The sequence below is a fragment of the Callithrix jacchus genome, chromosome 7 (genome assembly GCF_049354715.1).
Source record: "Callithrix jacchus isolate 240 chromosome 7, calJac240_pri, whole genome shotgun sequence".
NCBI classification, from domain to species: Eukaryota; Metazoa; Chordata; class Mammalia; order Primates; family Cebidae; genus Callithrix; species Callithrix jacchus.
The window spans coordinates 32,367,271-32,395,047 of NC_133508.1; the positions used below are offsets into that span (position 1 = coordinate 32,367,271).

At 37.2% G+C, this 27,777-nt stretch overlaps 1 protein-coding gene across 1 annotated transcript in view; it reads left to right on the plus strand.

The window, feature by feature from the left end:
• Positions 1-27,777, plus strand: part of CCDC7 (coiled-coil domain containing 7) — a 467,329-nt gene that overhangs the window by 248,889 nt on the left and 190,663 nt on the right. Inside the window, exons 27-30 of the mRNA XM_078329853.1 lie at positions 10,559-10,657; positions 14,069-14,179; positions 14,519-14,644; positions 21,926-22,042. Coding sequence (XP_078185979.1) covers positions 10,559-10,657; positions 14,069-14,179; positions 14,519-14,644; positions 21,926-22,042 — 453 coding nt within the window. The remainder of the gene's footprint in view (positions 1-10,558; positions 10,658-14,068; positions 14,180-14,518; positions 14,645-21,925; positions 22,043-27,777) is intronic.

Sequence of the window (27,777 nt, forward strand, 5' to 3'; positions counted from 1 at the left end):
AATATCACTACTGATCCCACAGAAATACAAACTACCATCAGAGAATACTATAAACACCTCTACACAAATAAACTAGAAAATCTAGAAGAAATGGATAAATTCCTGGACACCTACACCCTCCCAAGACTAAACCAGGAAGAAGTCGAATCCCTGAACAAACCAATAATAAGTTCTGAAATTGAGGTAGAAATTAATAGTCTACCAATCAAATAATGGCAGGACCAGACAGATCACAGCCAAATTCTACCAGAGGTACAAAGAAGAGCTGGTACCATTTCTTCTGAAACGATTCCAAACAATAGAAAAAGTGAGAATCCTCCCTAACTCATTTTATGAGGCCAGCATTACCCTTATACCAAAACCTGGCAGTGACACAACAAAAAAAATGTCAGGCCAATATCCCTGATGAACGTCGAAGTGAAAATCCTCAATAAAACACTGGCAAATCAAATCCGGCAGCACATTAAAAAGCTTATCCACCATGATGATGTCAGCTTCATCCCTGGGACACAAGGCTGGTTCAGCATATGTAAATCAATAAATGTAATCTACCGCATAAACAGAACCAATGGCAAAAACCACATGACTATCTCAATAGATGCAGAAAAGGCCTTCAATAAAATTAAACACCCCTTCATGCTAAAAACACTCAGTAACTAAATATACCTAGGAATACAACCTGCAAGAGATGTGAAGGACCTCTTCAAGGAGAACTACAAACTACTGCTTAAGGAAATAAGAAAGGACACAAACAAATGGAAAAACATTCTGTGCTCATGGATAGGAAGAATCAATATCGTGAAAATGGTCATTTTACCCAAAGTAATTTATAGATTCAATGCTATTCCTATCAAGCTATCATTGACTTTCTTCACAGAATTAGAAAAAAACTACTTTAAATTTCAAATGGAACAAAAAAAGAGCCCATATAGCCAAGACAGTCTTAAGCAAAAAGAACAAAGCTGGTGGCATCACGCTACCTGACTTCAACCTATACTACAAGGCTACAGTAACCAAAACAGCATGGTACTCGTACCTAAATGGAGACCAATGGAACAACACAGAGGCCTCAGAAATAACACCACACATCTACAACCACCTGATCTTTGACTAACCTGACAAAAAAAAAGCAAGGGGGAAAGGATTCCCTATTTAATAAATGGTGTTGGGAAAACTGGCTAGCCATATATAGAAAACTGAAGCGGGACCCCTTCCTTACACTTTATACAAAATTAAGATGGATTAAGGACTTATACATAAGACATAAAACCATTAAAACCCTAGAAGAAAACTGAGGCAATACCATTCAGGACATAGGCATGGGCAAAGAATGCATGACTAAACCACCAAAAGCAATTGCAATAAAAGCCAAAATAGACAAATGGGATCTATTTATACTAAAGACCGTAGGTACAGCAAAAGAGACTATCATCGGCAGAACAGGCAACCTACAGAGTGGGAGAAAATTTTTTCCATCTATCCATCTGACTTGTAAAAGTCTAACATCCAGAACCTACAAGGAACTTAAACAAATTTATGAGAAAAAAAACCCAATCAAAAAGTGGGCAAAGGATATGAATAGAGACTTTTCCAAAGAAGACATTTATGAGGACAAGAAACATGAAAAAAGCTCATCATCACTGGTCATCAGAGAAATGCAAATCAAAACCAAAATGAGATACCATTTCATGCCTATTAGAATGGCACTCATTAAAAAGTCAGGAAACAACAGATGGTGGAGAGGATGTGGAGAAATAGGAACACTTTTACACTGTTGGCTGGAGTGTAAATTAGTTCAGTCATTGTGGAAGACAGTGTGTTGATTCCTCAAGGATCTAGAACTAGAAATATGATTTGACCCATCAGTCCCATTACTGGATATATATCCAAAGGATTACAAATCAGTCTGCTATTAAGACACATGTACACATATGTTTATTGTGGCACTATTCACAATAGCAAAGACTTGGAACCAACCCAAATGATAGACTGGTTAAAGAAAATGTAGCCCATATACACCATGGAATACTATACAACCATAAAAAAGAATGAGTTAATGTCCTTTGCAGGGACATGGATGAAGCTGGAAACCATCATTCTCAGAAAACTAACACAAGAACAGAAAACCAAACACTGCATGTTCTCACTCATAAGTGGGAGTTGAAAAATGAGAATATATGGGCACAGGGAGGGGAACATCACACATCGGGGCCTGTTGGGGGGGTGGAGGGCAAGGGGAAGGATAGCATTAGTAGAAATACCAATGTAGATGATGGGTTGATGGGTGCAACAAAAGACCATGGCACATGTATGCCTTTGTAACAAACCTGCACGTTCTGCACATGTATCCCAGAACTTAAAGTACAATAATAATAAAGAAAATGTGGACTAGAGGATAAGTGATTTCCCTAAGAACATAGAATCTTATGTAAACATCTCTTAGAACTCTCTGAGAGCAGTCTGTGGCATTCACTCCACTTTCTGCGACTCATTGGCCTAGCTGATGGTCCTCAAACTCTTGCAGACGATCTGTGCACACTGCTTAAAAGTTCCCCAGAGGCTTTTTAGTATCTCCCCAAAATGCTCAGTAGTGGCTTCAGGAATTTTGGTCTATGATTGTATAATCCCAGTGCTTTGGGAAGCTGAGGTAGGTGTATTCCTTGAGCTCAGGAGTTCAAGACCAGCCTGGGCAACATGGCAAAACCCTGTGTCTAATATATATATATATTATAAAACTTAGCTATGTAGTGGCCCATGCTTGTGGTCCCAGCTACTTGGGGGGCTGAAATGGAGGACAGCTTGTGTCCAGGAGGTTGAGGCTATAGTGAGCCATGTTTATGCCAATGTGTTCCACTCTGGGTGACAAAGCAAAACCCTGACTCAAAAAGAAAAAAAAAAAAGATATTTTATACTGTGAACTAATATGTAAATACCCCAAGATAACTAAAAACAATAGCCAAGAATTGATAACCTTTGGTTGAACTTTATAACACTATTTCATGGCTTTGAGTCATAGACTTAGTTCTTAGGGAAATCAATGTCCAATAACAGGCCAATATTTGTCTCATGAAGAATGTGTATATTTCAGCTGATTCTAGGAGATTATGTGTTCCAAAACCCAGTGGGCACCTTACTCCTGTGACAGGGTCCTTCTGCTATATGTTCTAATTGGTGAACAGAGAAGTTACTGAGACCTATTTCTCAAAGGCAGACGTGGATCACAAGGACTCAGGCTAAAGTTAGCAGCGTGGCCCATTGGAAAGCCTCCAGGCAATCCCGTTGGTCAGAACTCCACTCAAAAATGGCAGCCTTACTTGTAACACAATATATGGGTGTCATCTAGATCCCTGCCTGAGTGATGTGAAGGTACTCATAGCTGAATAGTCCCAATAGTCCCTGGGACTTTATATTTGTTTGGATAGAATGAGCCAAAAGCTTGGTAATTGTCTTCTCTGGAGTAAGACCTTATGCCCTTTTCTAGATCATACCCTGGATTTCACTTGGATTTTTGGTCTTTGTACCTTGTCTATATTCTTCTGCTAGCTGTGTTGCTGCATGTAGATCAACATGGCAATAATTTTTGTTTGGTAGTGTCTGGGACCACCAGGAAGATGTCTTCAATATAGCAGAAGGTTAGAACAGGGACACTGATATTGAAAAGAGTATTTGTGATGTCAGTTGTTGTATACAAAGTTTCTTTGTCTTGGGCAATAGTCTCTGTGATAGTCACAGAGTTGGTACTGCAAGTTCTTAGGGCCACACTAAAGCAACAAACTGCCAATAATCAGCTGAGTCTCTATGTGTACCCAAAGCCAGTCCACAGGCCCCATGAATGGAAAATCAGTCTCATAGAAAACTGGCTTTATTAAGCTCACAAATGAAATAGTTATATCTTTTCTCCCCTAGTTAATGGGTTTTATTTTGGGTAGAAAATAGCACTAGGTACTATTAGTCAGGTAAATTCATGGTTCCCACATGTGCCACAAAATGGCCCTAGCTACAGCAGTTTTCATTAGGGCTTGGGAATGAATGCAAGCAGGAATATACTAAGACTATATCTATACTGTTATACATTCAGTAGTGGGGGCTATAACAGTGGAGGTTTTAGTGGTCCAGTGGAACCCATGCATGCTTGTGTTTGGGTAAGTGTGGTGCAGTTGGCCTCAGACCCCAAGCCAAAGAACATTGCCTGTTTCTTCTTTGTATTAAATTCCTGGTGCTTCCATAACAAATTACCACAAACTAGGTAGCTTAACCAATGAAAATTTACTGTCTCAGAGTTCTCGAGGCCAGAAGCAAACATAAGGTATCAGCATGGTTGGTGATACCAACCCTTTTGAGGGACCATCAGTAAGAATCTATTAAATGCCTCTATTCTAGTTTCTGGTAGTTAATTAGCAATATTTGGTGTTCCTTGGTTTGGGGATGCTGCACTCTGGTCTCTGCTTTCATCCTCACACGACTTTTTCTCCGTGTGGTTGTCTCTTATCTATATATCCTGTTTTTATAAGGATATTATTCATATTGGACTAAAGCCTGCTATAATGATCTCATTTTTACTTGATTACCTTTGTAAAGACCCTATTTCCAAATAAAATCATGTTCTGAGGCCCTATGTAGGGAAGATAGGGGGCACAATTCAACCTATAACAGTCTACTCTCTGATCTCTAAATATTCATCATCTTGCCATATGCAAAATGCATTCACTCCACCACAACATCTCCAAAAATTCAGCACTAATTCCAAAATCTTCTCTAAGCATCATCAACTCAAAGTTCCAAATTTCATCATTTAGATCATTCAGATAGTTATGGGAAAGATTTGGGGTATGATTCATCCTGTGCAAAATTCCTATTTATTTATTAACCTGTAAAACCAGATGTCACATTATCTGCTTCCAAAATACAATGGGCAGGCATAGGACAGACATTGCCATTATTAAAGGGAAAAATTGGAAGGAAAAAAAGGAGCCACAATTCCCAAACAAATTCAGAATCTGGCAGGGTAAATTTCATTAGATTTTAAGACTTGAAAGTAGTCCTCTTGGCTCAGTGCCCTGTCCTCTGGGCCTAGTGGGTATGGCCCTGCCTCCTTCAATCTGGGTGGTGGCCCATCTCTTCAAACAGAAGAGGCAATATCCCAGCCCTTTGGCCTGTGTCTTCTGGGCTCTTGGTGAGGGTGGAAACCCCATTGGCATTTGAACCATCCTTAGGGTCATTGTTTCTTTTTCTTGATGGATAACACAATTACAGCAGAATAGTTCTATTGACCCGTTTCCTGTCTATAGAATCTTAGCAATCTGCTTTTATTTTAATCTAAAATAAAATCTTCTATTTTATCCTTTCTCTATCCCTGTTAGTTCAGGTTTTCAAGATTTTTGCTGAGATGGTTGATTAGATCCACAATTCACATATCTATTTAGCAAATAGTTGTGCAGTCATATCCTTGGTGTTCTTTCCACAATGTGCTTTTTTTCATTTTTATTTTTTGAGATGGAGTCTAGCTCTATCACCTGGCGGCTCACTACAACCTCTGCCTCCTGGGTTCAAGCGATTCTCCTGCCTTAGCCTCTAGAGCTGGGAATACAGGCACCTGCCACCACACCCAGCTAATTTTTGTATTTTTAGTAAAGACGGGTTTCACTGTGTTGGCCAGGCTGGTCTCAAACTCCTGACTTTGTGATCCACCTGCCTCAGCCTTCCAAAGTGCTGGGATTACAGGCATGAGCTACCACACCTGGCCTACAATGTGCTTTCTTATTTTTTTCAATACTGATAGGCTGAAGATTTTGTGAATTTTCATATTCTGTTTTCTTTTTGCTTAACAATTCCTTCTTTGATTTATCCCTTTTTCCCTCTTGCCTCTTACTATAACAGAAAAGATAAACCAAGATGTGCCCTAAACACTTTACTTAGAATCTTCTCAGGTAAATATCCAAGTTCATTGCTTACAAATTTTACTTTCCACCCAACAGACATAATTCAGACAAGCTCTGTGCCATTTTATAACAAAGATCATCTCTCCTCCAGTTTCCAATAATATGTTCTTCATTTCCATCTGAGACCTCACTAGAAGCACCTTTAACATTCATATTTCTATCGACATTCATATTTCTATCGACAATATATGTCTATATCTAAGATGAGAGAAGCTTTCTCTGTAGTTCACTTTTTTTTTCTGAGCCTTCACCAGAAACACTTTCAAAATCCATATTTCTACCAACAATCTCTTCAAGGTAATCTAAGTTTTTTCTATCATACACCTCAAAAGTCTTGCAGCCTCTACCCGTTACCTAATTCCAAAGTCATTTCCACTTTTTAAAGTATTTGTTACAGCAGTGATCCTGTAGACCCCAGTCGTAGGGCTACTCTTACAAAGTATCCACAAATTGGGTGGCTTTAACAACAAAAAATTATAATCAGTGGGATAGAAGTCTGGGATCAAGGCGTTCACAGGGTTGGTTCCTTCTGAGAACTAGAGGGAAAATCAATTCCATGCCTCCGCCTAAGCTCCTTGTGGGTTGCTGTTTTTGACATTCTCTGACTTCTGTATGCATCACTTCAATCTCTGCCTTCAGCTTCACATGGCATTTTCCCAGTGTATATCGGTGCTCCGATTTTCTGTTTTTACAATGACAACATTTATATGGAATTAGGGCCCACTTTAATGACCTCATTTTCATTTATCTCTGTAAAGTTCCTATTTCCAAATAAGATCACATTCTGAAATACTGTGAGGGTTAGAACTTCAACTTATCTTTTTTAGAGGGCACAATTCAACCTGTAACCCTCCCATGATAGTGTTAGGGATTATGGAGATCACAGTTAGTTGTGCACCAAATCCAAGAGGCCCAAGAAATGCAGTTCTCCTCTATATCCCTATTGAACTTTTTTACCTTGTTGTATGACCATTTTTCTTCATAGGGACATATGGACCTTGGCCTGATCCTTAGTCTTGCTTAGTTTTGAAAGCTGAGACATCTGGTTAATAGTTAAATGGGAGTCTCCAGTTCACCTCCAGATTCACTGGGAGGAGCAGAAGGAATAGCTCTTTTATTAATCAGGATCCATTACCTTGTAGACCCTAGGAGAGCACCCTGTAGGGCCCCATAGCTCACTGCCTTGCCATGAGTTCCTTGGTGGCAGAGTCCATCAGTCTTCTCTTCCAGAACCCACACTTAAGTAACCAGAACCAGAGATCTTGTGAAAGTTTTTGTGCAGATGGTCCTGGAGAGAGTAAATGATTACCAGTTTTACATCATTCTTTATGCCAGCAAGTTGTTGCTATCTGTGCAGTAGCTACTTTTTCTATTCTGATGATTTATCATCAGTGAATATCTGGATTGTGTCACAGAGTGCTCAGCATGGCCTTATGAGGAGGTTTAATTGTGTTCAATAACCAGTAGGAGTAAAATGAATGAGCCTAAAAAGCAGTCTCATTAACAGTCTTATCTACCACACCATGTGTATGTGAATCCTGACTCTCAAAGCACCAACCAATTTATGCATTTGCTCTATACAATAATACTTTGAAACTTTTTGCAAAATTGCTTAGCAGATACCACTACAAAAACAAACCTACTAAAAAGATTTCATGATTTGTTTGCAGTTTGTCCCCTAACACTCTTGCCCAAGACTATGTTTCAAATATTGTATTTATTAGTTACATGGATTAGTACTTGTTTTTTTTTCCCATATAGTAGGTTCATTTTATTAAGTTTCCTTTCAGTTTTAGTTCCCACTTCTTATCCTCATTGAATTAATTTTATTTAAAAAATATTGTATTCATGCATTTTGCATGCTATGAAGGAATATCTGAGGCTGGGTAATTTATAAAGAAAAGAGGTTTATTTGACTCATGGTTTTTCAGGCTGTACAAGCCTGCACCAATATTATCTGTTCAGCTTCTGATGAGGCCTCAGGAAGCTTTTAGTTATGGCAGAAGGGAAGGGGAGTCAGCGTGTCACATGGCAAGAGAAGAAGCAAGAGAGATACGGGGGACATCCGAAATTTTTTTCCAACAAACAGATCTTACATGAACTCATTACCATAGAGAGGGCACCAAACCATTTGTGAAGGATCTGCCCCCATGACCAAAACACCTCCCACCAGGCAACACCTCCAACCTTAGGGATCACACTGCAACAAGAGATTTGGAGGGGACACACATCCAAACCATATCCAATATGTAGAACATTAAGCTACTTCCAAAAGTAAATATTAGGCAAAAGATATTCTTAGAAGAATATAATTTCTGCCACAGTCCTTCTCTTTTTTTTAAATTGCATTTTAGGTTTTGGGGTACATTTGAAGAACATGCAAGATAGTTGCATAGGTACACACGTGGCAGTGTAATTTGCTGCCTTCCTCCCCTTCACCTATACTTGGCATTTCTCCCTGTGTTATCTCTCCCCAACTCCCCACCCCTGACTGTCCCTCCCCTATTCCCCCCAACCGACCCCTGTGTGTAGTACTCCCCTCCCTGTGTCCATGTGTTCTCATTGTTCAACACCCACCTATGTGTGAGAACATGTGGTATTTCATTTTCTGTTCTTGTGTCAGTTTGCTGAGAATGATGTTCTCCAGGTTCATCCATGTCCCTACAAAGGACACGAGCTCATCATTTTTGATGGCTGCATAATATTCCATGGTGTATATGTGCCATGTTTTCCCTATCCAGTCTATCATCAATGGGCATTTGGGTTGGTTCCAGGTCCTTTCTATTGTAAACAGTGCTGCAATGAACACTCGTGTGCATGTGTCCTTATAGTAGAACAATTTATAATCCTTTGGATGTATACCCAGTAATGGCATTGCTGGGTCAAATGGAATTTCTATTTCTAGGTCCTTGAGGAATCACCACACTGTCTTCCACAATGGTTGAACTAATTTACACTCCCACCAGCAGTGTAAAAGTGTTTCTATTTCTCCACATCCCCTCTAGCATCTGTTGTCTCCAGATTTTTTAATGATCGCCATTCTAACTGGCATGAGATGGTATCTCAATGTAGTTTTGATTTGCATTTCTCTAATGACCAGTGATAAACCTGACAAAAGCAATGGGGAAAGGATTCCCTGTTTAATAAATGGCATTGGGAAAACTGGCTAGCTATATGCAGAAAGCAGAAACTAGACCCCTTCCTGACACCTTACACTAAAATTAACTCCAGATGGATTAAAGATGTAAACATAAGACCTAACACTATAAAAACCCTAGAAGAAAATCTAGGCAAAACCATTCAGGACCTAGGAGTAGGCAAGGACTTCATGACCAAAACACCAAGAGCACTGGCAACAAAAGCCAAAATAGACAAATGGGACCTAATCAAACTCCACAGCTTCAGCATGACAAAAGAAACAGTCATTAGAGTGAATCGGCAACCAACAGAATGGGAAGAAATTTTTGCAGTTTACCCATCTGACAAAGGGCTGATATCCAGAATTTACAAAGAACTAAAACAGATTTACAAGAAAAAAACAAGCCCATTCAAAAGTGGGCAAAGGATATGAACAGATACTTTACAAAAGAAGATATACATGAGGCCAATAAACATATGGAAAAATGCTCATCATCACTAGTCCTTCTCTTTTATTCCCTTCCTTGTTCCTACCCTGTTGTCTTGTAGATAACCAACTACAGTGTTTCTTGCTTATTTTACCTGTGTCTCATTTTGAAAAGGTTAATTTTCTCTATTTCTGTTTTTTTCTGATTAGTTATTTCTGACCCAAAAGTTACCATACTAGATATCCTGTTTTTAAGATCTTTTTTCACTTAACATTATCTTCTAGAAATTCCTACATGTTAATTTATAGAAACCTTTATTATTTTTACATAATATGTATAGTATTATGTATAGTGATATGTATTTATGTCATAATTTAGAGTATATATCTTTGTTTATTGAGCAAATCTCCTATACTTGAATATTTAGATGTGTTGAATATTTTGCAATTACAAATAATATGGTAACAAATAATGTGCATTTGAATTTTTATTGTTTGGTCTATTATTATGCATTAACCTATGTAAATAACCCATGAATTCTGAAGACCAATAGGAAATATATTTGGTGCCTTAAAATATTTATGGTATATTCATATTCTCACTCATAGGCAGGTGATGAAAAATGAGAACACATGGACACAGGGAAGGGAGTACTACACACTCGGGTCTATTGCGGGGAATAGGGGAGGGACAGTGTGGGGGGGAGCTGGGGAGGGATAGCCTGGGGAGAAATGTCATATGTGGGTGAAGGGGAGGAAGGCAGCAAAACACACTGCCATGTGTGTACCTATGCAACTATCTTGCATGTTCTTCACATGTACCCCAAAACCTAAAATGCAATTAAAAAAAAAAGAAAAAAGGAAAAAAAATATTTATGGTATAATGAGACAGCTTTTGTAAAACCCATTAAAACCATTTTTATCATTTTTATGTCAGATTTCAATAATTGTAATTTACTTATAATTTTATAAAAATGAGAAAAAAAGAGAATTCACAGTAGATTTGATTTTATTTGTGGACTAAATACATCTCTTCATGTGACTCATTTGTTAGTTCCAGATAAAAATTCTATATTGGTTCATCAAGAGTCAGTGTCAAAACTCCAAATGCAAGAAAAGAAGAAAATAACTCCTGGAAAGGAAAGGCGTAATAGTAAGTGTAGTGATTATGGATAACTTTAAATTATTTTAAGATGAAACTTATCAGAAGATATTTTTCTTTGATTCTTGAATGTGTATTTTAGCATGTATTTTATGGAAATAGTAGACTTTGCCCTGAACTAGGAACACCTTAAGATAAGTAGAGAACAAAAATGAAAGTGTTAACTTCACATTGGAATTTCTGGTCATAAGATTATTTCACAGCCATTGGGCATGCACTCAAAAGGCCCAACAATTGGCCTACAATATTTCAAAGAGTGTACCTTTCAGCTGACTCTGGGAGATTACAGTTTCCAGGAGATTATACCTAATGATCACTTATCATGTGTAGTGATGTTCTTCCCTGGGGTTCAGTCAACAAATTGAGAGGTTGTTGAGATCTGTAACTCAAACAGCAAGTGGGAATTACAGGAGCCAAGAAGAAGGATAGTCCTGAAAGCTTGTTGGTTAGCCATAGGGCATTTTGTTGGTTGAGTGCCACACAAAGGTAAGGTCTTCTTGGTAACCTCATAGATGCGTGCCATCAAGTTTCTTGTATGGTAGGGAATGTTAAAGTGTCCATAGCCAACAATGACTGGGCTTCCTTTTCATTTTAGGGGATTGAGAGGACCAAAAGATAGGCATCATCTCCTCTGGAATGTGATGTGCCCCTTTCCAAAGTATAACACAGGAATTTCACTTGAGTGCTAGGTCTTTGTACCTTGTATGTACTAATGGCAAAACTAGTCTTTATTGGTTCATGCCTGTGTTTGGATCCACCAGGAAAATATCTTCAATATAGTAGAAGGCTAGTGTTCCCTCCAAGAGCAGGAATTTTTCCAGGATATGCCCTATCCATGAATGACAGATAGTTGGGGAATTTAGGTAGTCTTGTTGAAGGACTTTAGTGGTATATTACAATCTATTCCACATAAGAATAAACTGATCCTTATCATTGGTGTGGAGAGGGATGCCAAAAAGGGAATTTTGTGTGTCAGTTTTTGTAGAGTAAGTTCTCTTCTTTTGGGCAATAGCCTCTATGACAGTCACAAAGTCAGGTACTGCCAGCACCCAGGGCTGCATTACGGCATTGAGTAGCCAGTGAGGCTGTATGCATCTGAGGTACGTGCACAGGCCAGATGGGGCTGTTTAATGAAGGATTAGTCTCACAGAAAACTTTGCCATCCTTAAGTACAACAATGAAGGCGTTTATTTCCTTTTTACCCCAAGTAATCAGTATTGTTTTTGAGAAACAACAGCTCAAGGTAGTCAGATGGGTTTGTGGCCTTTCACATGCCCCCCTAAAATTGCCCTAATTGAGCAATTTTCTTCAGTGCTTGTGGGCAAAGGTGAGCAGGTGTTCCCTTAATGATACATTTATAACATAATACATTGAGTAACATGTACTATAACAATAGAGTTTATAATTGGCCCACCATAGTTGGGTTCTAGATAAGGTTCCCATTGGTGGTGACTTCAGACTTCAAACTAGAGAAAATTATCAGTTTCCCCTTCATTCTGATGCTGGGGTATATGTTCACAGTCACTTATGTACCAGTATCCGAAAGGCCCAAGAAATATAATTATCCTCACCTTCCCATTTAACTCTGACCCTGGTCCTCACTGGGGATTTGAGGACTTAGCTTAACCTCTGGTCTTGTTCATTGTTGAAGGGCGAGAGTTCTCAGTAAAAATTAGAGGGGCTAATCAATTCATCTCCAAATTCACCAGGGAGGGGTGGAGGGAGTAACATTTTATTAATCAGAATCCTCAATGTGCTGACCCTAGTAGGCCCTATCAACTTCATTGTAGCCAGACCTAGAGATTATCTCTAGAGGCATCATCCAGGAGAGGGTGCTTGATTGCCATTTTATTCGGTTGTGGAAAAGCAATTGCAGTTTTTGCCATTAGATTGCTTTTGCACCAACCTAATACATCACTTTCCTGCTGGTCAGTTTTTTCTACCTCAGGAGCAGCTGCTTTTCCCATGCCTGAAAAGTTTTCGGTTAAGTTTTGGATTTTGTCACATATGACCTGACCTTATGAGTTTTATTGAATTAGAAAATAGGCAAGAGTGGCACGAAAGAACCTAGAAATCTGAGTCTGATCAACTATCTCCTCTACTGTTCTTACTCTTCGTTGTAGAACTAAGGGACTACCAGGGTTGTGATTCACAGGGCTACTATAACCTCTGCAAGGACGGTGCAAACATAATTTTAGTGGTAGGTTCATCATGGGTAAGCCAAAGCTATCAAAGGTCAAGCAATTAGCAAGCTGAGGAATGAGACGGTCTCAAGTTGGCATCTCATACATCCCCTTTCTTTCTTCTCCTTGAGTGAAGCTTCTCTGTCATTACATTCTGAAGGAGGGTTCTATAGTGACTTGCCCCACAAGGTACCAACTTTTCTAACAAAGTTTAAGAGTACATAAGGCTCTAAGTTGCCTTCAGTAGGTAGGTAAAGTGATCTCAGAAGGTTCTACGTTTCTTTTTGTTTTTGGGGTTTTTTTTTTTTTTGAGAGAGAGCCTCACTCTGTCTCTCAAGCTGGAGTACAGTGGTCCAATCTCAGCTCACTGCAACCTCCACCTCCCGAGTTCAAGCAATTCTCTTGCCTCAGCCTCTTGAGTAGCTAGGATTACAGGTGCTCACCACTATGCCTGGCTAATTTTTGTATTTTTAGTAGAAATGGGGTTTCACCATGTTGGTCAGGCTGGTCTCAAGTTCCTGACCTTGTGATCCGCCTGCCTCAGCCTTCAAAAGTGCTGGGATTACAGGTGTGAGCCACCATGCCTGGCCTAGTTCTGCATTTAAAAAAAAATCCCTTATAATTAAACCATGAGTCTCAATACTTTGCTGGGACATAGGTGGTCTATCATTGCCTGGTAACTGTTTAGAACTAACCGCAGTCATTGGGTACAAAGTACCTCACAGATTCTCTGGAAACTTTCAGTCCCATCTCCACATCATTATATACTGTAATTAATATTATACCATTGTTTGTGGTATATATATCTGTTCATTTGACCAATCTCCTGTGTGTGAAAATCTCCATGGTTTTGAATATTTTTCAATTACAAGTAATGCTATAATGAATGATCTTGCACATATGCATTTTCATCGTTTGGTCTATAATTATATATTAAGCTAAAGTATAAATTATCATGCATTATGTAAGTATTTTGAGTATATATTAAAGTATAAACTCATGAATTCTGGAGAACAATATACACTGTATTTGATGCTTCAGAATATTTATGAAATAATGGATTAGCTTCCACAGCAGGCATTAAAATTATCTATTTTTGGGTCAGATCTAGCATTATTGTAATTTACTTACAACTTTATAAAAATAAGATAAAATGTACATGATATATATTCATAGATTTATTTTCCATTTGGTGGACTAAATGCATCTCTTGATCTAGCTCATTTTGTAGTGCCAGATGAAAATGTGGCTTTTGTTCATCAAGATTCCGAGGCAAAACTCCAAATGCAAGTTAAGAAGCAAATACATTTTAGAGTAGAAAGGCACAAAAGTAAGTATAATAATTATAGATAACTTTAAGTTATTTTATATTGAACTCATAGGATCTTTTCCTTCGAATCACCAATGTGTACATGAGACTATATTTAATCAACTTTTAACTTTGATCTAAAGTTTGAATACCCTGTGATAACTAGAGAACAAAAGTATTGTATTGATACCTTTTGGTTGGTATTTGGATGGTCATTAACTACTAAGTAGCATCACTGCCTCTACATCTGCTCATGAAAACTATTCACATGATTTTCTCATTTTACTTTCATGGGTGGAAAGTCTGATGATTACTTGGCATATCCAGAAGTTCTATTGCACATGTATTTTTTCTATTTAGCATTTCCTTTTGAAACCCGAAAAAAGGATATATCACTTGAACATCTATTGCCTGAGGAGAAAGTTTTATTATCAAGAAGCCAATCTCAAACCAAGAAACTTCAAGCTAAAGTAATTTCAATAAAAAGTAAGTATTTATAAACCTTATAAATTATTTTTATTAAATTCAGGAGAAATTTGTTTTTGGTTTACAAATATGCCTTCAACCATGTGCTTCTTTTGCTAATTAGTTCCATCACACTTCCAGATCTTCCTTAATGACTTACTTGTTTATTTTACAATTACTGAGTTACATGTGTCAAATCTCCCACTTTGTGGATTTCTCTATTTCTTCTTGTATTAGTGTCAGCTTTGGCTTTATATCTTGTAATGCTCTATTTTTATTTTTGTGCTTGTAAATTTTAAATTTATCTCCTTCAAAGCTCTTTTTAAAATCAGCTTTTATTTTAAGTTCCAGGGTACATGTGCAGGATGTGCAGGTTTGTTACATAGGTAAATGTGTGTCATGGTCGTTTGCAGCATGGATCAACCCATTCATTATCCAGATATTAAGCCCAGCACCCATTAGCTGTTCTTCCTAATGTCCCCTCCTCCTGTCCCCAACTCCAGGCCTCAATATGTGGTGTACTCCCACTTGTCCATCTGTTCTCATTGTTCAGCTCCCACTACTAAGTGAGAAAATGTGGTGTTTGTTTTTCTGTTCCTGCATTAGTTTGCTGAGGATAACAGCTTCTAGCTTCATTCATATCCTGCAAAGGACATGATCTTGTTTCTTTTTATGGCTGCATAGTATCCCATGTTGTATATGCTCATTTTTAGTCCGATTGCTAAAATTATCTCTTATAACCATATATGGTTTAATTATTGATTTCTTAGGTGTAATTATACCATTTTTCTTGGATTCTCCTGTTTTTCCTACTTGGTATGTTTTTTTCACTCTCTTTCTACTCTATTTTTTCTAATTATACACTTTTCCTTAGCAATATTTGGTACCAAAATTTTCAGCTTTACTTAAAGCGTGAATAAGAAAAATAAGAAACATGATAAATTCCTGGACTCCTGTGTCCTCCCAAGCCTAAACCAGGAGGAAGCTGAAACTATGAATAGACCAATAACAAGGGCAGAAGTCGAGGCAGCAATTAACAGCCTACCACACAAAAAAAGCCCAGGTCCAGACGGGTTCACAGCCAAATTCTACCAGACACACAAAGAGGAGCTGGTACCATTTCTTCTGAAACTATTCCAAATAATCCAAAAAGAGGGAATCCTTCCCAAATCATTCTATGAGACCAATATCATCCTGATACCAAAACCCGGCAGAGACCCAACAAGAAAAGAAAACTTCAGGCCAATATCCATGATGAACATAGATGCAAAAATCTTCAATAAAATATTGGCAAGCCGATTGCAACAGCAAATCAAAAAACTTATTCATCATGATCAAGTAGGATTCATCCCAGGGATGCAAGGCTGGTTCAACATACGCAAGTCTATCAACGTAATTCACCACATAAACAGAACCAAAAACAAAACCCACATGATTATCTCAACTGATGCAGAGAAGGCCTTTGACAAAATTCAACAGCCTTTTATGCTAAAAACCCTCAATAAACTCGGTATCAATGGAACGTATCTCAAAGTAATAAAAGCTATTTATGACAAACCAACAGCCAATATCATACTGAATGGGCAAAAACTGGAAGCATTCCCTTTGAAATCTGGCACTAGACAAGGATGCCCTCTCTCACCACTCCTATTCAACATAGTACTGGAAGTTCTAGCCAGAGCAATCAGGCAAGAAAAAGAAATAAAGGGTATTCAAATAGGAAAGGTGGAAGCCAAATTGTCTCTATTTGCAGACGACATGATAGTATACCTAGAAGACCCCATCGCCTCAGCCCAAAAGCTCCTGAAACTGATAAGCAACTTCAGCAGTCTCAGGATATAAAATCAATGTGCAAAAATCACAAGCATTCGTCTACACCAATAACAGACTTAAAGAGAGCCAAATCAAGAACGAACTACCATTCACAATTACTACAAAAGGAAAAAATACCTTGGAATACAACTCACAAGGACGGTAAGGGACCTCTTCAGGGAAAACTACAAACCACTGCTCAACGAAATCAGAGAGGACACAAACAGATGGAGAAACATTCCATGTTCATGGTTAGGAAGAATTAATATCCTGAAAATGGCTATACTGCCCAAAGTAATTTACAGAATCAATGCTATACCCATCAAGCTACCATTGACTTTCTTCACAGAACTGGAAAAAACCACCATGAACTTCATATGGAACCAAAAGAGAGCCTGCATAGCCAAGTCAATTCTAAGCAAAAAGAACACGGGGGGGGCATCACACTACCGGACTTTAAACTATACTACAAGGCTATAGTAATCAAAACAGCATGGTACTGGTACCAAAACAGAGATATAGATCAATGGAACAGAACAGAGGCATCAGAGGCAACACAACGTAGCTACAACCATACAATCTTTGATAAACCCAACAAAAACAAGCAATGGGGAAAGGATTCCCTGTTCAACAAATGGTGCTGGGAAAACTGGCTAGCCATGTGCAGAAAGCAGAAACTGGACCCCTTCCTGACACCTTACACCAAAATTAACTCCAGATGGATTAAAGACTTAAACATAAGACCTGGCACCATAAAAACCCTAGAAGGAAATCTAGGCAAAACCATCCAGGACATAGGAGTAGGCAAGGACTTCATGAACAAAACACCAAAAGCATTGGCAACAAAAGCCAAAATAGACAAATGGGACCTAGTGAAACTCCACAGCTTCTGCACAGCAAAAGAAACAGTCTCTAGTGTGAATCGGCAACCAACAGAATGGGAAAAAATTTTTGCAGTTTACCCATCTGACAAAGGGCTGATATCCAGAATTTACAAAGAACTCAAACAGATTTACAGGAAAAAAACAAACAAGCCCATTCAAAAGTGGGCAAAGGATATGAACAGACACTTTACGAAAGAAGACATACATGAGGCCAACAATCATATGAAAACATGCTCATCGTCACTGGTCATCAGAGAGATGCAAATCAAAACCACATTGAGATACCATCTCATGCCAGTTAGAATGGTGATCATTAAAAAATCTGGAGACAACAGATGCTGGAGAGGATGTGGAGAAAAAGGAACACTTTTACACTGTTGGTGGGAGTGTAAATTAGTCCAACCATTGTGGAAGACAGTGTGGCAATTCCTCAAGGCCCTAGAAATAGAAATTCCATTTGACCCAGCAATCCCATTACTGGGTATATATCCAAAGGGCTATAAATTGTTCTACTATAAGGACACATGCACACGAATGTTCATTGCAGCACTGTTTACAATAGCAAAGACCTGGAATCAACCCAAATGCCCATTGATGATAGACTGGATTGGGAAAATGTGGCACATACACACCATGGAATATTTGCAGCGATCAGAAATGATGAGTTCGTGTCATTTGTAGGGACATGGATGAATCTGGAGAACATCATTCTTAGCAAACTGACACAAGAACAGAAAATGAAACACCGCATATTCTCACTCATAGGCGGGTGATGAAAAATGAGAACACATGGACACAAGGAGGGGAGTACTAAACACTGGGGTCTATTGGGGGGAAAAGGGGAGGGCCAGTGGGAGGGGGAGGTGAGGAGGGATAGCCTGGGGAGAAATGCCAAATGTGGGTGAAGGGGAGAAAGCAAACAAAACACACTGCCATGTGTGTACCTATGCAACTGTATTGCATGCTCTGCACATGTACCCCAAAACCTAAAATGCAATAAAAAAAAAGAAAGAAAACCTGGAAAAAAAAAGAAAAGTAAGAAACATAAGAAAATAAAAAATAAGAAAAATAAGGACAAATTTTAAATATACAAGTATATATAATAATGTTTATAGTAGTAAATAAAATAATGTTTATAAATAAAATTTATTTACTACTATAATTTACTACTATAAATATAATTTTTATACCATGTGTATAAAAATTAACAAGATGGCTTTTATATGCACAAGTAGAAAATGTATTTATATGTTTATATTTTAACTAGACACCGATTTGCTTATATCGTTAAAAAATAAGACAAAATATTGTTGAGTAATTAACATATATTGTGAATCTAAAGGTTACACCATAAATCAAGTTCTCTAATAATTTTCAGAGCCTTTTTCTTGTAGCCCAGAAAAAGATAAGGTATCAGACGAAACTCTTTTGCCTGCAACTGGAGCTGCTAGAAAGAAGAGATTCCATAGTAAATATGGAAATAATATTATTAAGTTGTTTGGAATTACATTAACTAAATTTTAATTAAGCTGAATTTTATTCATGGATATGTACTCTGCTAGAATGTTAAAGACATCCATTGAACTCATTTTTTTGTTGTGTCATTAAAATTTATTTCCTGATTTTCTTGAATCTTATTTATCAATTATTGAGAGATGTATACTAAATTATCCCACTTTGTGGATTTAACTATTTCTTCTTATAGTTCTGTTCATTTTCCTTATACTGTCTACATTATTTGTGTATACAAATAAAAACTCAGATTTTCTTTATGAACTCTACCTTTTATTTTTATGAAAGGGATCATCTTAGTCTTTAGTGAGGTCTTTTGACTAAAAGTCTGTTTTGTCTGATATTGACATAACTACTACAGAGTGATTTTGGTTAGCGTTTGTATTTTTTCAGTCATGTCTCTAATAAATAACGTATAGTTAAATTGTTTATCATTCCAATGTGTCTGTCTTTGTCTATTCCTAGAGTATGTAGTCCATTTACAATTATCATGCTTACTGATATATTTGGATTTAAATATTTCGGGCAGGGGTGATTTTTAATTTTTTTTTTATCTGATTCAGGTTACTTTCTATTTTCTTTCTTTCCTTATTTTGAAATTACTACTTTTAATCAGTTCAATTATTCAGTGTATCACGTAGGTTATAAAAACTTTTTAAAATGTGAATACACTTAGTAAAATAAAGTCTAATTTCAACTTTCTAAGTGTATGTATGAAGTAACAAGAGTGCCTCCACATACTTTCAGGAAAAGTACTCTGATGATTTTTGTATTTAACTTCATGATTCGTTTTGAAAACTCATTAGAGGTTTTATTGTGTGACATTTATTTAAATTGTATTGACTAGTGTAAAGTCTTTTAAAACTTATAGGAAACTTTGAATGGTCCTTTCAATATATTAATAATCCAGAGGCTTCACAGTAAAGCTTTTTCATTTTTTTTTAAAGCCTTTTTTTTTTCAACTGAGAAAATGGATGAAATAGCAGATGAAAATCTTTCAGCTTAAATAAAGTTTTAATTTTAAAAAGCTCATCTCAAATTACAAAACTTAGTAGTTGCAGAAAAGTGAGACTTCATAGTAAATATAATAATTAAGAATATTGTATAATTATTTTAATTGAATTTCTCTCTTTATATGTTCAATTATAAATATCTTTGTGTCATATATACATATATGTGTGTATAGAAAATATATATGAGTGTATGTATATTCTCTATTGTCATTAATTATATTTTCACATGTTCTTAACTTCATTGAGGTTCTGTTTATCATTTATGAGAAAGGTATTTCAAATTCTGCTACTGCGATTATTTCTCTGTCCTTTGTAGTTCTGCCAATTTTTGTTCTATGTTTTAAAATATATTTTATTATATACATACAGATTTTAAATTGTTAAATTTTCTTAAGAGCACTGAAACTCTTGTCTTCATGATGGACATTTTAAAAAATAGACTTTATTTTTAGAGCAGTCTCATGTTCACAGTAAATTAGAGAGGAAGACAGAGATTTCTCATGTAGCCTCACCCACAATATGATGGATACTTTGTAGTAACTTTTGTTGCCATTAATCTGTCAGATATTAACATAGCATCTTTTTAATGTATTCGCAGAACACAATTTTTCATCATTATACTTTCACCTTTTTGTATTATTATGTCTTAGCTGTATTATATGTGTTAAATATATTATAGTTATTTTTTAAATCCAATGTGACAATCTTTCAATTGCAAATATAACATTTAACACATTTACATTTAATGTAAATACTGATATTTTGTGAGTTAATATACCAACACTTATGTTTTCTGTATTTCTTGCCTGATCTATTTTTGGATCTCCTTTTAAAGTTTGTTGTTAATGTGCTTTTATCATTTTTTTTTAAATTTATTTATTTATTTATTTATTTATTTTTAATTTTTTTATTTTTTTTAATTTTTTATTGGATTATAGGTTTTGGGGTACATGAGCAGAGCATGCAAGACAGTTGCGTAGGTACACACATGGCAGTGTGCTTTCTTTTCTTCTCCCCTTCACCCACATTTGGCTTTTCTCCCCAGGCTATCCCTCCCCACTTCCCCCTCCCACTGGCCCTCCCCTTTTCCCCCCAATAGACCCCAGTGTTTAGTACTCCCCTTTCTGTGTCCATGTGTTCTCATTTTTCATCACCCACCTATGAGTGAGAATATGCGGTGTTTCATTTTCTGATCTTGTGTCAGTTTGCTGAGGATGATATTCTCCAGATTCATCCATGTCCCTACAAACGACACAAACTCATCATTTCTGATTGCTGCATAATATTCCATGGTGTATATGTGCCACATTTTTCCAATCCAGTCTGTTATCAATGGGCATTTGGGTTGATTCCAGGTCTTTGCTATTGTAAACAGTGCTGCAATGTAGGCAAGGATTTCATGAACAAAACACCAAAAGCATTGGCAACAAAAGCCAAAATAGACAAATGGGACCTAATGAAACTCCACAGCTTCTGCATGGCAAAAGAAACAGTCACTAGAGTGGATCGGCAACCGACAGAATGGGAAAAAATTTTTGCAGTTTACCCATCTGACAAAGGGCTGATATCCAGAATTTACAAAGAACTCAAACAGATTTACAGGAAAAAAACAAACAAGCCCATTCAAAAGTGGGCAAAGGATATGAACAGATACTTTACGAAAGAAGACATATATGAGGCCAACAATCATATGAAAAAATGCTCATCGTCACTGATCATCAGAGAGATGCAAATCAAAACCACATTGAGATACCATCTCATGCCAGTTAGAATGGCGATCATTAAAAAATCTGGAGACAACAGATGCTTTTATCATTTTTATTACCCACATCTGTTATAAAAATTTTATTTGATTATAAAATATGAATACCTTATAAAACTATTTTCTTGAAAAGTTCTATATTTTAACACTTCACATACTCAGTCTATAATTCACTGTCTCAGCAATGTGGCATTTGAGTATATTATTTCAAAACATGAGAGGACATATTGCTGGATAGGTGATATGTATTTTGAATTACAGAGGTTTTTTTGATAAATTCATTTGTCTATTTAACTGATTAAAAGCATCTTTTTTGTAGCTCAGAAAGTGGAAGATGTGTTAGATGAAAATTTTTTACCTGAGGATAAAGTTGCATTTTCAAAAAGCAAATCTCAAGCTAAGATATTTGGAGCTAACAAAATGGAAACACTAAGTAGTAAGTATGATAATTTTCAATATCATTGATTTATTTTTAATTAGAGTAAGCTGAAGAATTTTGTTTGTAGGTTTGTGACTGTTTAGTCAACATGGTTTTTTTTTGTTTTTTTTTTTTTGTTTTTTGAGACAGAGTTTTGCTCTTGTTACCCAGGCTGGAGTGTAATGGCGCGATCTTGGCTCATCACAACCTCCGCCTCCTGGGTTCAAGCAATTCTCCTGCCTCAGCCTCCTGAGTATCTTGGATTACAGGCATGCACCACCATGCCCAGGTAATTTTTTGTATTTTTTAGTAGAGACGGGGTTTCACCATGTTGACCAGGATGGTCTCAATCTCTTGACCTCATGATCCACCCACCTTGGCCTCCCAAAGTGCTGGGATTACAGGCTTGTTAAATTAAATGTGTTTATTGTTCTGTTCAGTTATTTTTTTCATTGAGGTTTTTCTGTTTATTCTGTATTACTAAGAGATGTATGTTAATTTCTCCCACTGTGATTATAGATTTCTCTATGTCTTATAGTAGTTCTGTCAAATCAGTTTTTATATTTGGAAACTATCTTATTTATTTATTGTGTACAAATTTATACTTTTAACCTGGTAAGTGGAGACTGTCTCTTAATGTCTGAAAATGCATTTTGTTTTATGCAAATCAAAACCATAGTGAAATACCATTTCACACCAGTCAGAATGGCTATTACTTAAAAGTCAAAAAGCAACAGATGCTGGTAAGGTTGCGAAGAAAAGCTAACACTTATACACTGTTGATGGGAGTGTAAATTAGTTCAACCATTGTGGAAAACAGTATGGCAATTCTTCAGAGAGCTAAAAGCAGAACTACCATTCAACGCGCAATCTCATTACTGGGTATATACCCAGAGGAATATAAATCATTCTAGCATAAAGATACATGCACATGAATGTTTGTTGCCTCACTATTCACAATAGCAAAGACATGGAATCAGTCTAAATGCCCATCAGTGACAAATTAGATAAAGAAAATGTGATACATATACACCATGTAATACTATGCAGTCATAACAAGGGACAAGATTATGTCTTTTGCAGGAACATGGATGGAACTGGAGGCCATTATACTTAGAAAACTCATGCAGGAACAGAAAACCAAATACTGCATGTTCTCATTTGTAAGTGAGATGAGAGCTCATGAACACAAAGGGAACAAAACACACTGGGGTTCACTTGAGAGTGGAAGGTGGGAGAAGGGAGATGAGCAGAAAAGATAACTATTGGGTACTGGGCTTAATACTTGGGTGATGAAAAAATCTGTATAACAAACCTTCGTGATGTGAGTTTACCTATGTAACAAACCTTCACTTGTACCCCCGAACTGAAAATGAAAGTTAAATATAAATAAATACATAAATGCATTTTGTTTTAAAGTTTATCTGATACTAGTAAAACTACATATGCTTTCTGGTGAAGTACTTACACAGTCTTTTGTAAAGAGTTTAGACAGAAGCTGTTGGTGCCTATATGGTCTCTAATTTTTTCACAATACTCTTAAACCACAAAAAAAGCCCAACAATTTCTTTCTTAATTAGGTGCAAAACTATTTAGTACCTGTTGGATACTGCATAAACTTTATGGGGACATATATTTTCTACACAGGTAAATGCCAAGGAGCACAACTGCTGTATCATATAGTAATACTGTATTTAACTTTGTAAGAAGCAGTTAAACTGTCTTGAAAGTAGCTGTAGTGTTTTGCATTCCTACCAGCAATGAGTGAGAGTTAATATGGTTAATTTTAAATTATCCAATTTGCCAGTCTGTGTCTTTTGACTGGGGCATTTAGTTCATTTACACTTACAGTTAATATTGTTATGTGTGAATTTGATTCTGCCATTTTGATGCTAGCTGGTTGTTTTGCCTGTTGGTTGATACAGCTTCTTCATTGTGTCGATGCTTTTTACCATTTGGTACATTTTTAAAGTTGCTGGTACTGGTTGTTTCTTTCTATGTTTAGTGCTTCCTTGAGGAACTCTTGTAAGGCAGGCCTGGTAGTGATGAAATCTCTCAGCAATTGCTTGTTTGTAAAAGATTTTATTTTATCTTTGCTTATGAAGCTTAGTTTGGCTGGATATGAAATACTAGGTTGAAAGTTTTTTTCTTTAAGGATGGCCCCTGCTCTCTTCTGGCTGGTAGGGTTTCTACTGAGAGATCCGCTGTGAGTCTGATGGGCTTCCCTTTGTGGGTAACCCAACCTTTCTCTCTGGCTGTGCTTAGCATTTTTTCCTTCCAACCCTGGTGAATCTGATGATTATGTGCCTTGGGGTTGCTCTTCTTGAGAATATCTTTGTTGTGTTCTCTGTATTTCCTGGACTTGAATAGTGGCCTGCCTTGCTAAGTTGAGGAAGTTCTCCTGGATAACAACCTGAAGAGTGTTTTCCAGCTTGAATTCATTCTGTCTGTCATATTCAGGTATACCTATCAAATGTAGTTTAGGTCTTTTCACATAATCCCATATTTCTTGGAGGCTTTGCTTATTTCTTTTCACTCTTTTTTCTCTAATCTTGCCTTCTCATTTTATTTCATTGAGTTAATCTTCAATCTGTCATATCCTTTCTGCTTGGTCGATTCAGCTATTGAAACTTGTGTATGCTTTGCAAAGTTCTCATGTTGTGTTTTTCAGCTCTATCAGATCATTTATATTCTCTTAGGTGTTTGTTTTCATTAGCATTTCACGAAACCTTTTTTCAAGGTTCTTAGTTTCTTGGCATTGGATTAGAACATTTTCTTTTCGCTCAGAGAAGTTTGTTATTACCCACCCTCTGAAGCCTGTTTCTGTCAATTCATGAGACTCATTCTCTATCCAGCTTTGTTCTGTTACTGGTGAGGAGTTGTGATCCCTTGGAGGAGGAGAGGCATTCTGGTTTTGGGTGTTTTCATCCTTTTTGCTCTGATTTCTTCCCATCTTTGTGGATTTATCTTTCTGTGGTCTTTGTAGTTGTTGACTTTGGGATGGGGTCTCTGAGTGGATGTCCAGTTTGTTAATGATGATCTTATTTCTGTTTTCTAGTTTTCCTTCTAATAGTTAGGACCCCTCGGCTGTAGGACTGCTGAAGTTTGACTCCAGATCCTGCTTGCCTGGGTATCACCTGCACAGTGGCTGCAGAACAGTAAGAGTTTCTGCCAGTTTCTTCTTCTGGTATCTTCATCCCAGAAGGATACCTGCTGGATGTCAGCTTGAGCTCTCCTTTATGAGGTATCTCTTTTGATGTACAGGGATTATGGAGCTACTTGAGGAGACAGTCTGACCCTTATAGGAGCTCAAATGCTGAGCTGTGAGTTCTGTTGTTCTGTTCAGAGCTACTGGGCAGGTATGTTTAAGTCTGCTGCAGTAGAATTCATAATCACCTTTTTTTCCAGGTGCTCTGTCCTGGGAAGGTGGGGCTTTATTTATAAGTTCCTGACATGCTGCTGCTTTTTGGTGATGCCCTGCCCAGCCAGCAGGAAGCCTAGTCACAGTCTGCCAGCAGAGGTGTTTCTGAGCTGCCATGGGCTCTGTAGAGCTGCTGTGTGAACTTCCTTGCAGTTTTGTTTATAGAGGTACAGTTAGAACTGTCTTGGTGATGGTGGTCTACCTCGGTAAAGGTGGACTGCCTTTGTATTGGGGGACTGCCTCAGTAATGGCATATTGCCTCGGTAATGGAAGACTGCCTCGGTAATGGTATATGCCTCAGTAATGGCAGACTGCTTTGGTAGTGGTGGACTGCCTCAGTAATGGCAGATGCCCTTCCCACCACAGAGCTGGACCATCCCAGGTCCAGCTGCACTTGCTGTGAAACTCTTAATCCAGAGCATTTCAGATTGCTGGTCTTTGTGGGGGTGGAACCTGCCAAGCCAGATCACCTGGCTCCCTGTTTCAGCTCCCTTTTTTTCAGTTGAATGAATGGCTCTGTCTCCCAGGCATTCCAGGCACCAGTTGAAACAGCCACCCAGATTTGTGTGAGTTTTTGTGTGGAGACCTGCTGTGCCAGCTGAAATAGCCATGCTGGAAACTCATGGCACTTTTCAGCTCAGGAATCTCCTGGTCTGTGGGCAGTAATAACTCATTTGGAAATGTGGTGACCACTCACTCTCTGTGTTGTTCTCGCTGGGAACTGAACTCCAGAGCTATTCCTATTCAGCCATCTTGGATCTGCCCATCTCTCCTTAGTTTTTCTACCTTCTTGCTTATATTATCTATTTCTTATTATGTGTTGTCCACTTTTTCCATCAGTGGTCTTAATATTGTTAGTCAAAATTATTTTAAATTTATAGTATGATAATTGGAAAAATTCTGCCATATCTGAGTTTGATGCTTATGTTTAAACTGTCTCTTCAGAGTATATTTTTTTTACTTTTAACATGACTGGAAATTTTTTGTCATTGTTTTTGAAATCTAGACATAATGTATTGGACAATAGGAACTCAGGCATATAAGCATTTATTATAATATGGTTACCTAGCTAGCAGTTAGGCTGTGTTTTTTGTTTGCTGTAATTGTAGATATCAAATGATAAAATTTTCTAAAATATTACCATTATTTTTGTTCCCTCTGTTGTTTCTGGGTTTTCTTTAGATAGGGCCTGAGGCTTGCAGGTATTTTAGCTGTAATTTGCTGTTATTATGCAGGAGTCTGATTAATGTGGTGGTAAGGTATCAAGAGAGGAGAAGCATTCTATAATCCTCTGATTAGGTTTCAGTCTTCTAGTTAGCCTGTGCCTCAGAAGTCTACACTTCACGAGAGCTTCTTATGTTCTTCTTCCCAACATCCCAGGTCCTTACATGAGCAGAAAGTTCACAGGAGGTTGAAATTGGGTATTTCACTTTCTCATATTGAAGACTAGAAAGCATCTGGAGTTAGATATTTCCCTTCCGCCAGGTCAATTATTGTGTAATAACGCCTGTGATAGTTAATCTCTGGCAAAATAGTTTCCCTTGAGGGTAGTCTTTTGTTAAGAACAAAAAGCTCTGAATGTGTTTTAAAATGATTACTTTCCCCTTCCCCTTGTAGAAAGCACAAAGGGTATTTTTCTCTGAGAACCTCATGGGGCTCCAAGAGGTAAACTTATGAAAATGTGGGAGTATCCATGAGATTAGATATTTTAACACTCATAGTCCACACAAAGCCTCCAGCAATTCATCAGTTGTAGCTTAAATGTTCATACAAGTAGCTATAGTGGAGGGAATCTATTTCTAGGCCTTTGCTGCCAGTAAACTGTGATTCTTAGTATCTCCCTCTCTCTGTCCAGTTTTTAGGACAGTGTTTTGCCTTTTGACTTTAATTCTCTGATAGTTATAAGAAAAAGTATTGATTTAAAGTTTATCTCTTTTCTTATCATGAAGATGGGAGTAACAACTTCCAAAGTCTTTACATGTTAAACCAGAAATGGAAGTTCTTCTATTACTTTTACTTTTAAACTTTCAGTATCTTTATAATTTATTCTCTATTACTTCGATGTAGCTGCCTCTGTCATACTCATTTTACATGTGTTCTTCTTCTTTTGGTTCAGTGTAAAGGTCCTTGTGTTTTAACTGTAGCATTTAATATAGTTAATGATATATTTGGATTTACATGTTACATTTTCTTTTGTGTTTTCTATATTTTCCCATCTTACCTATCTTTACTTCTCTCACATTTATTGTTTCTTTTATGGTAGCTATTTTTTATCATTTCTTTTTTTTTAATTATAACCCTTATAATGAGTTTTAATTTTTTAAAATTAGAA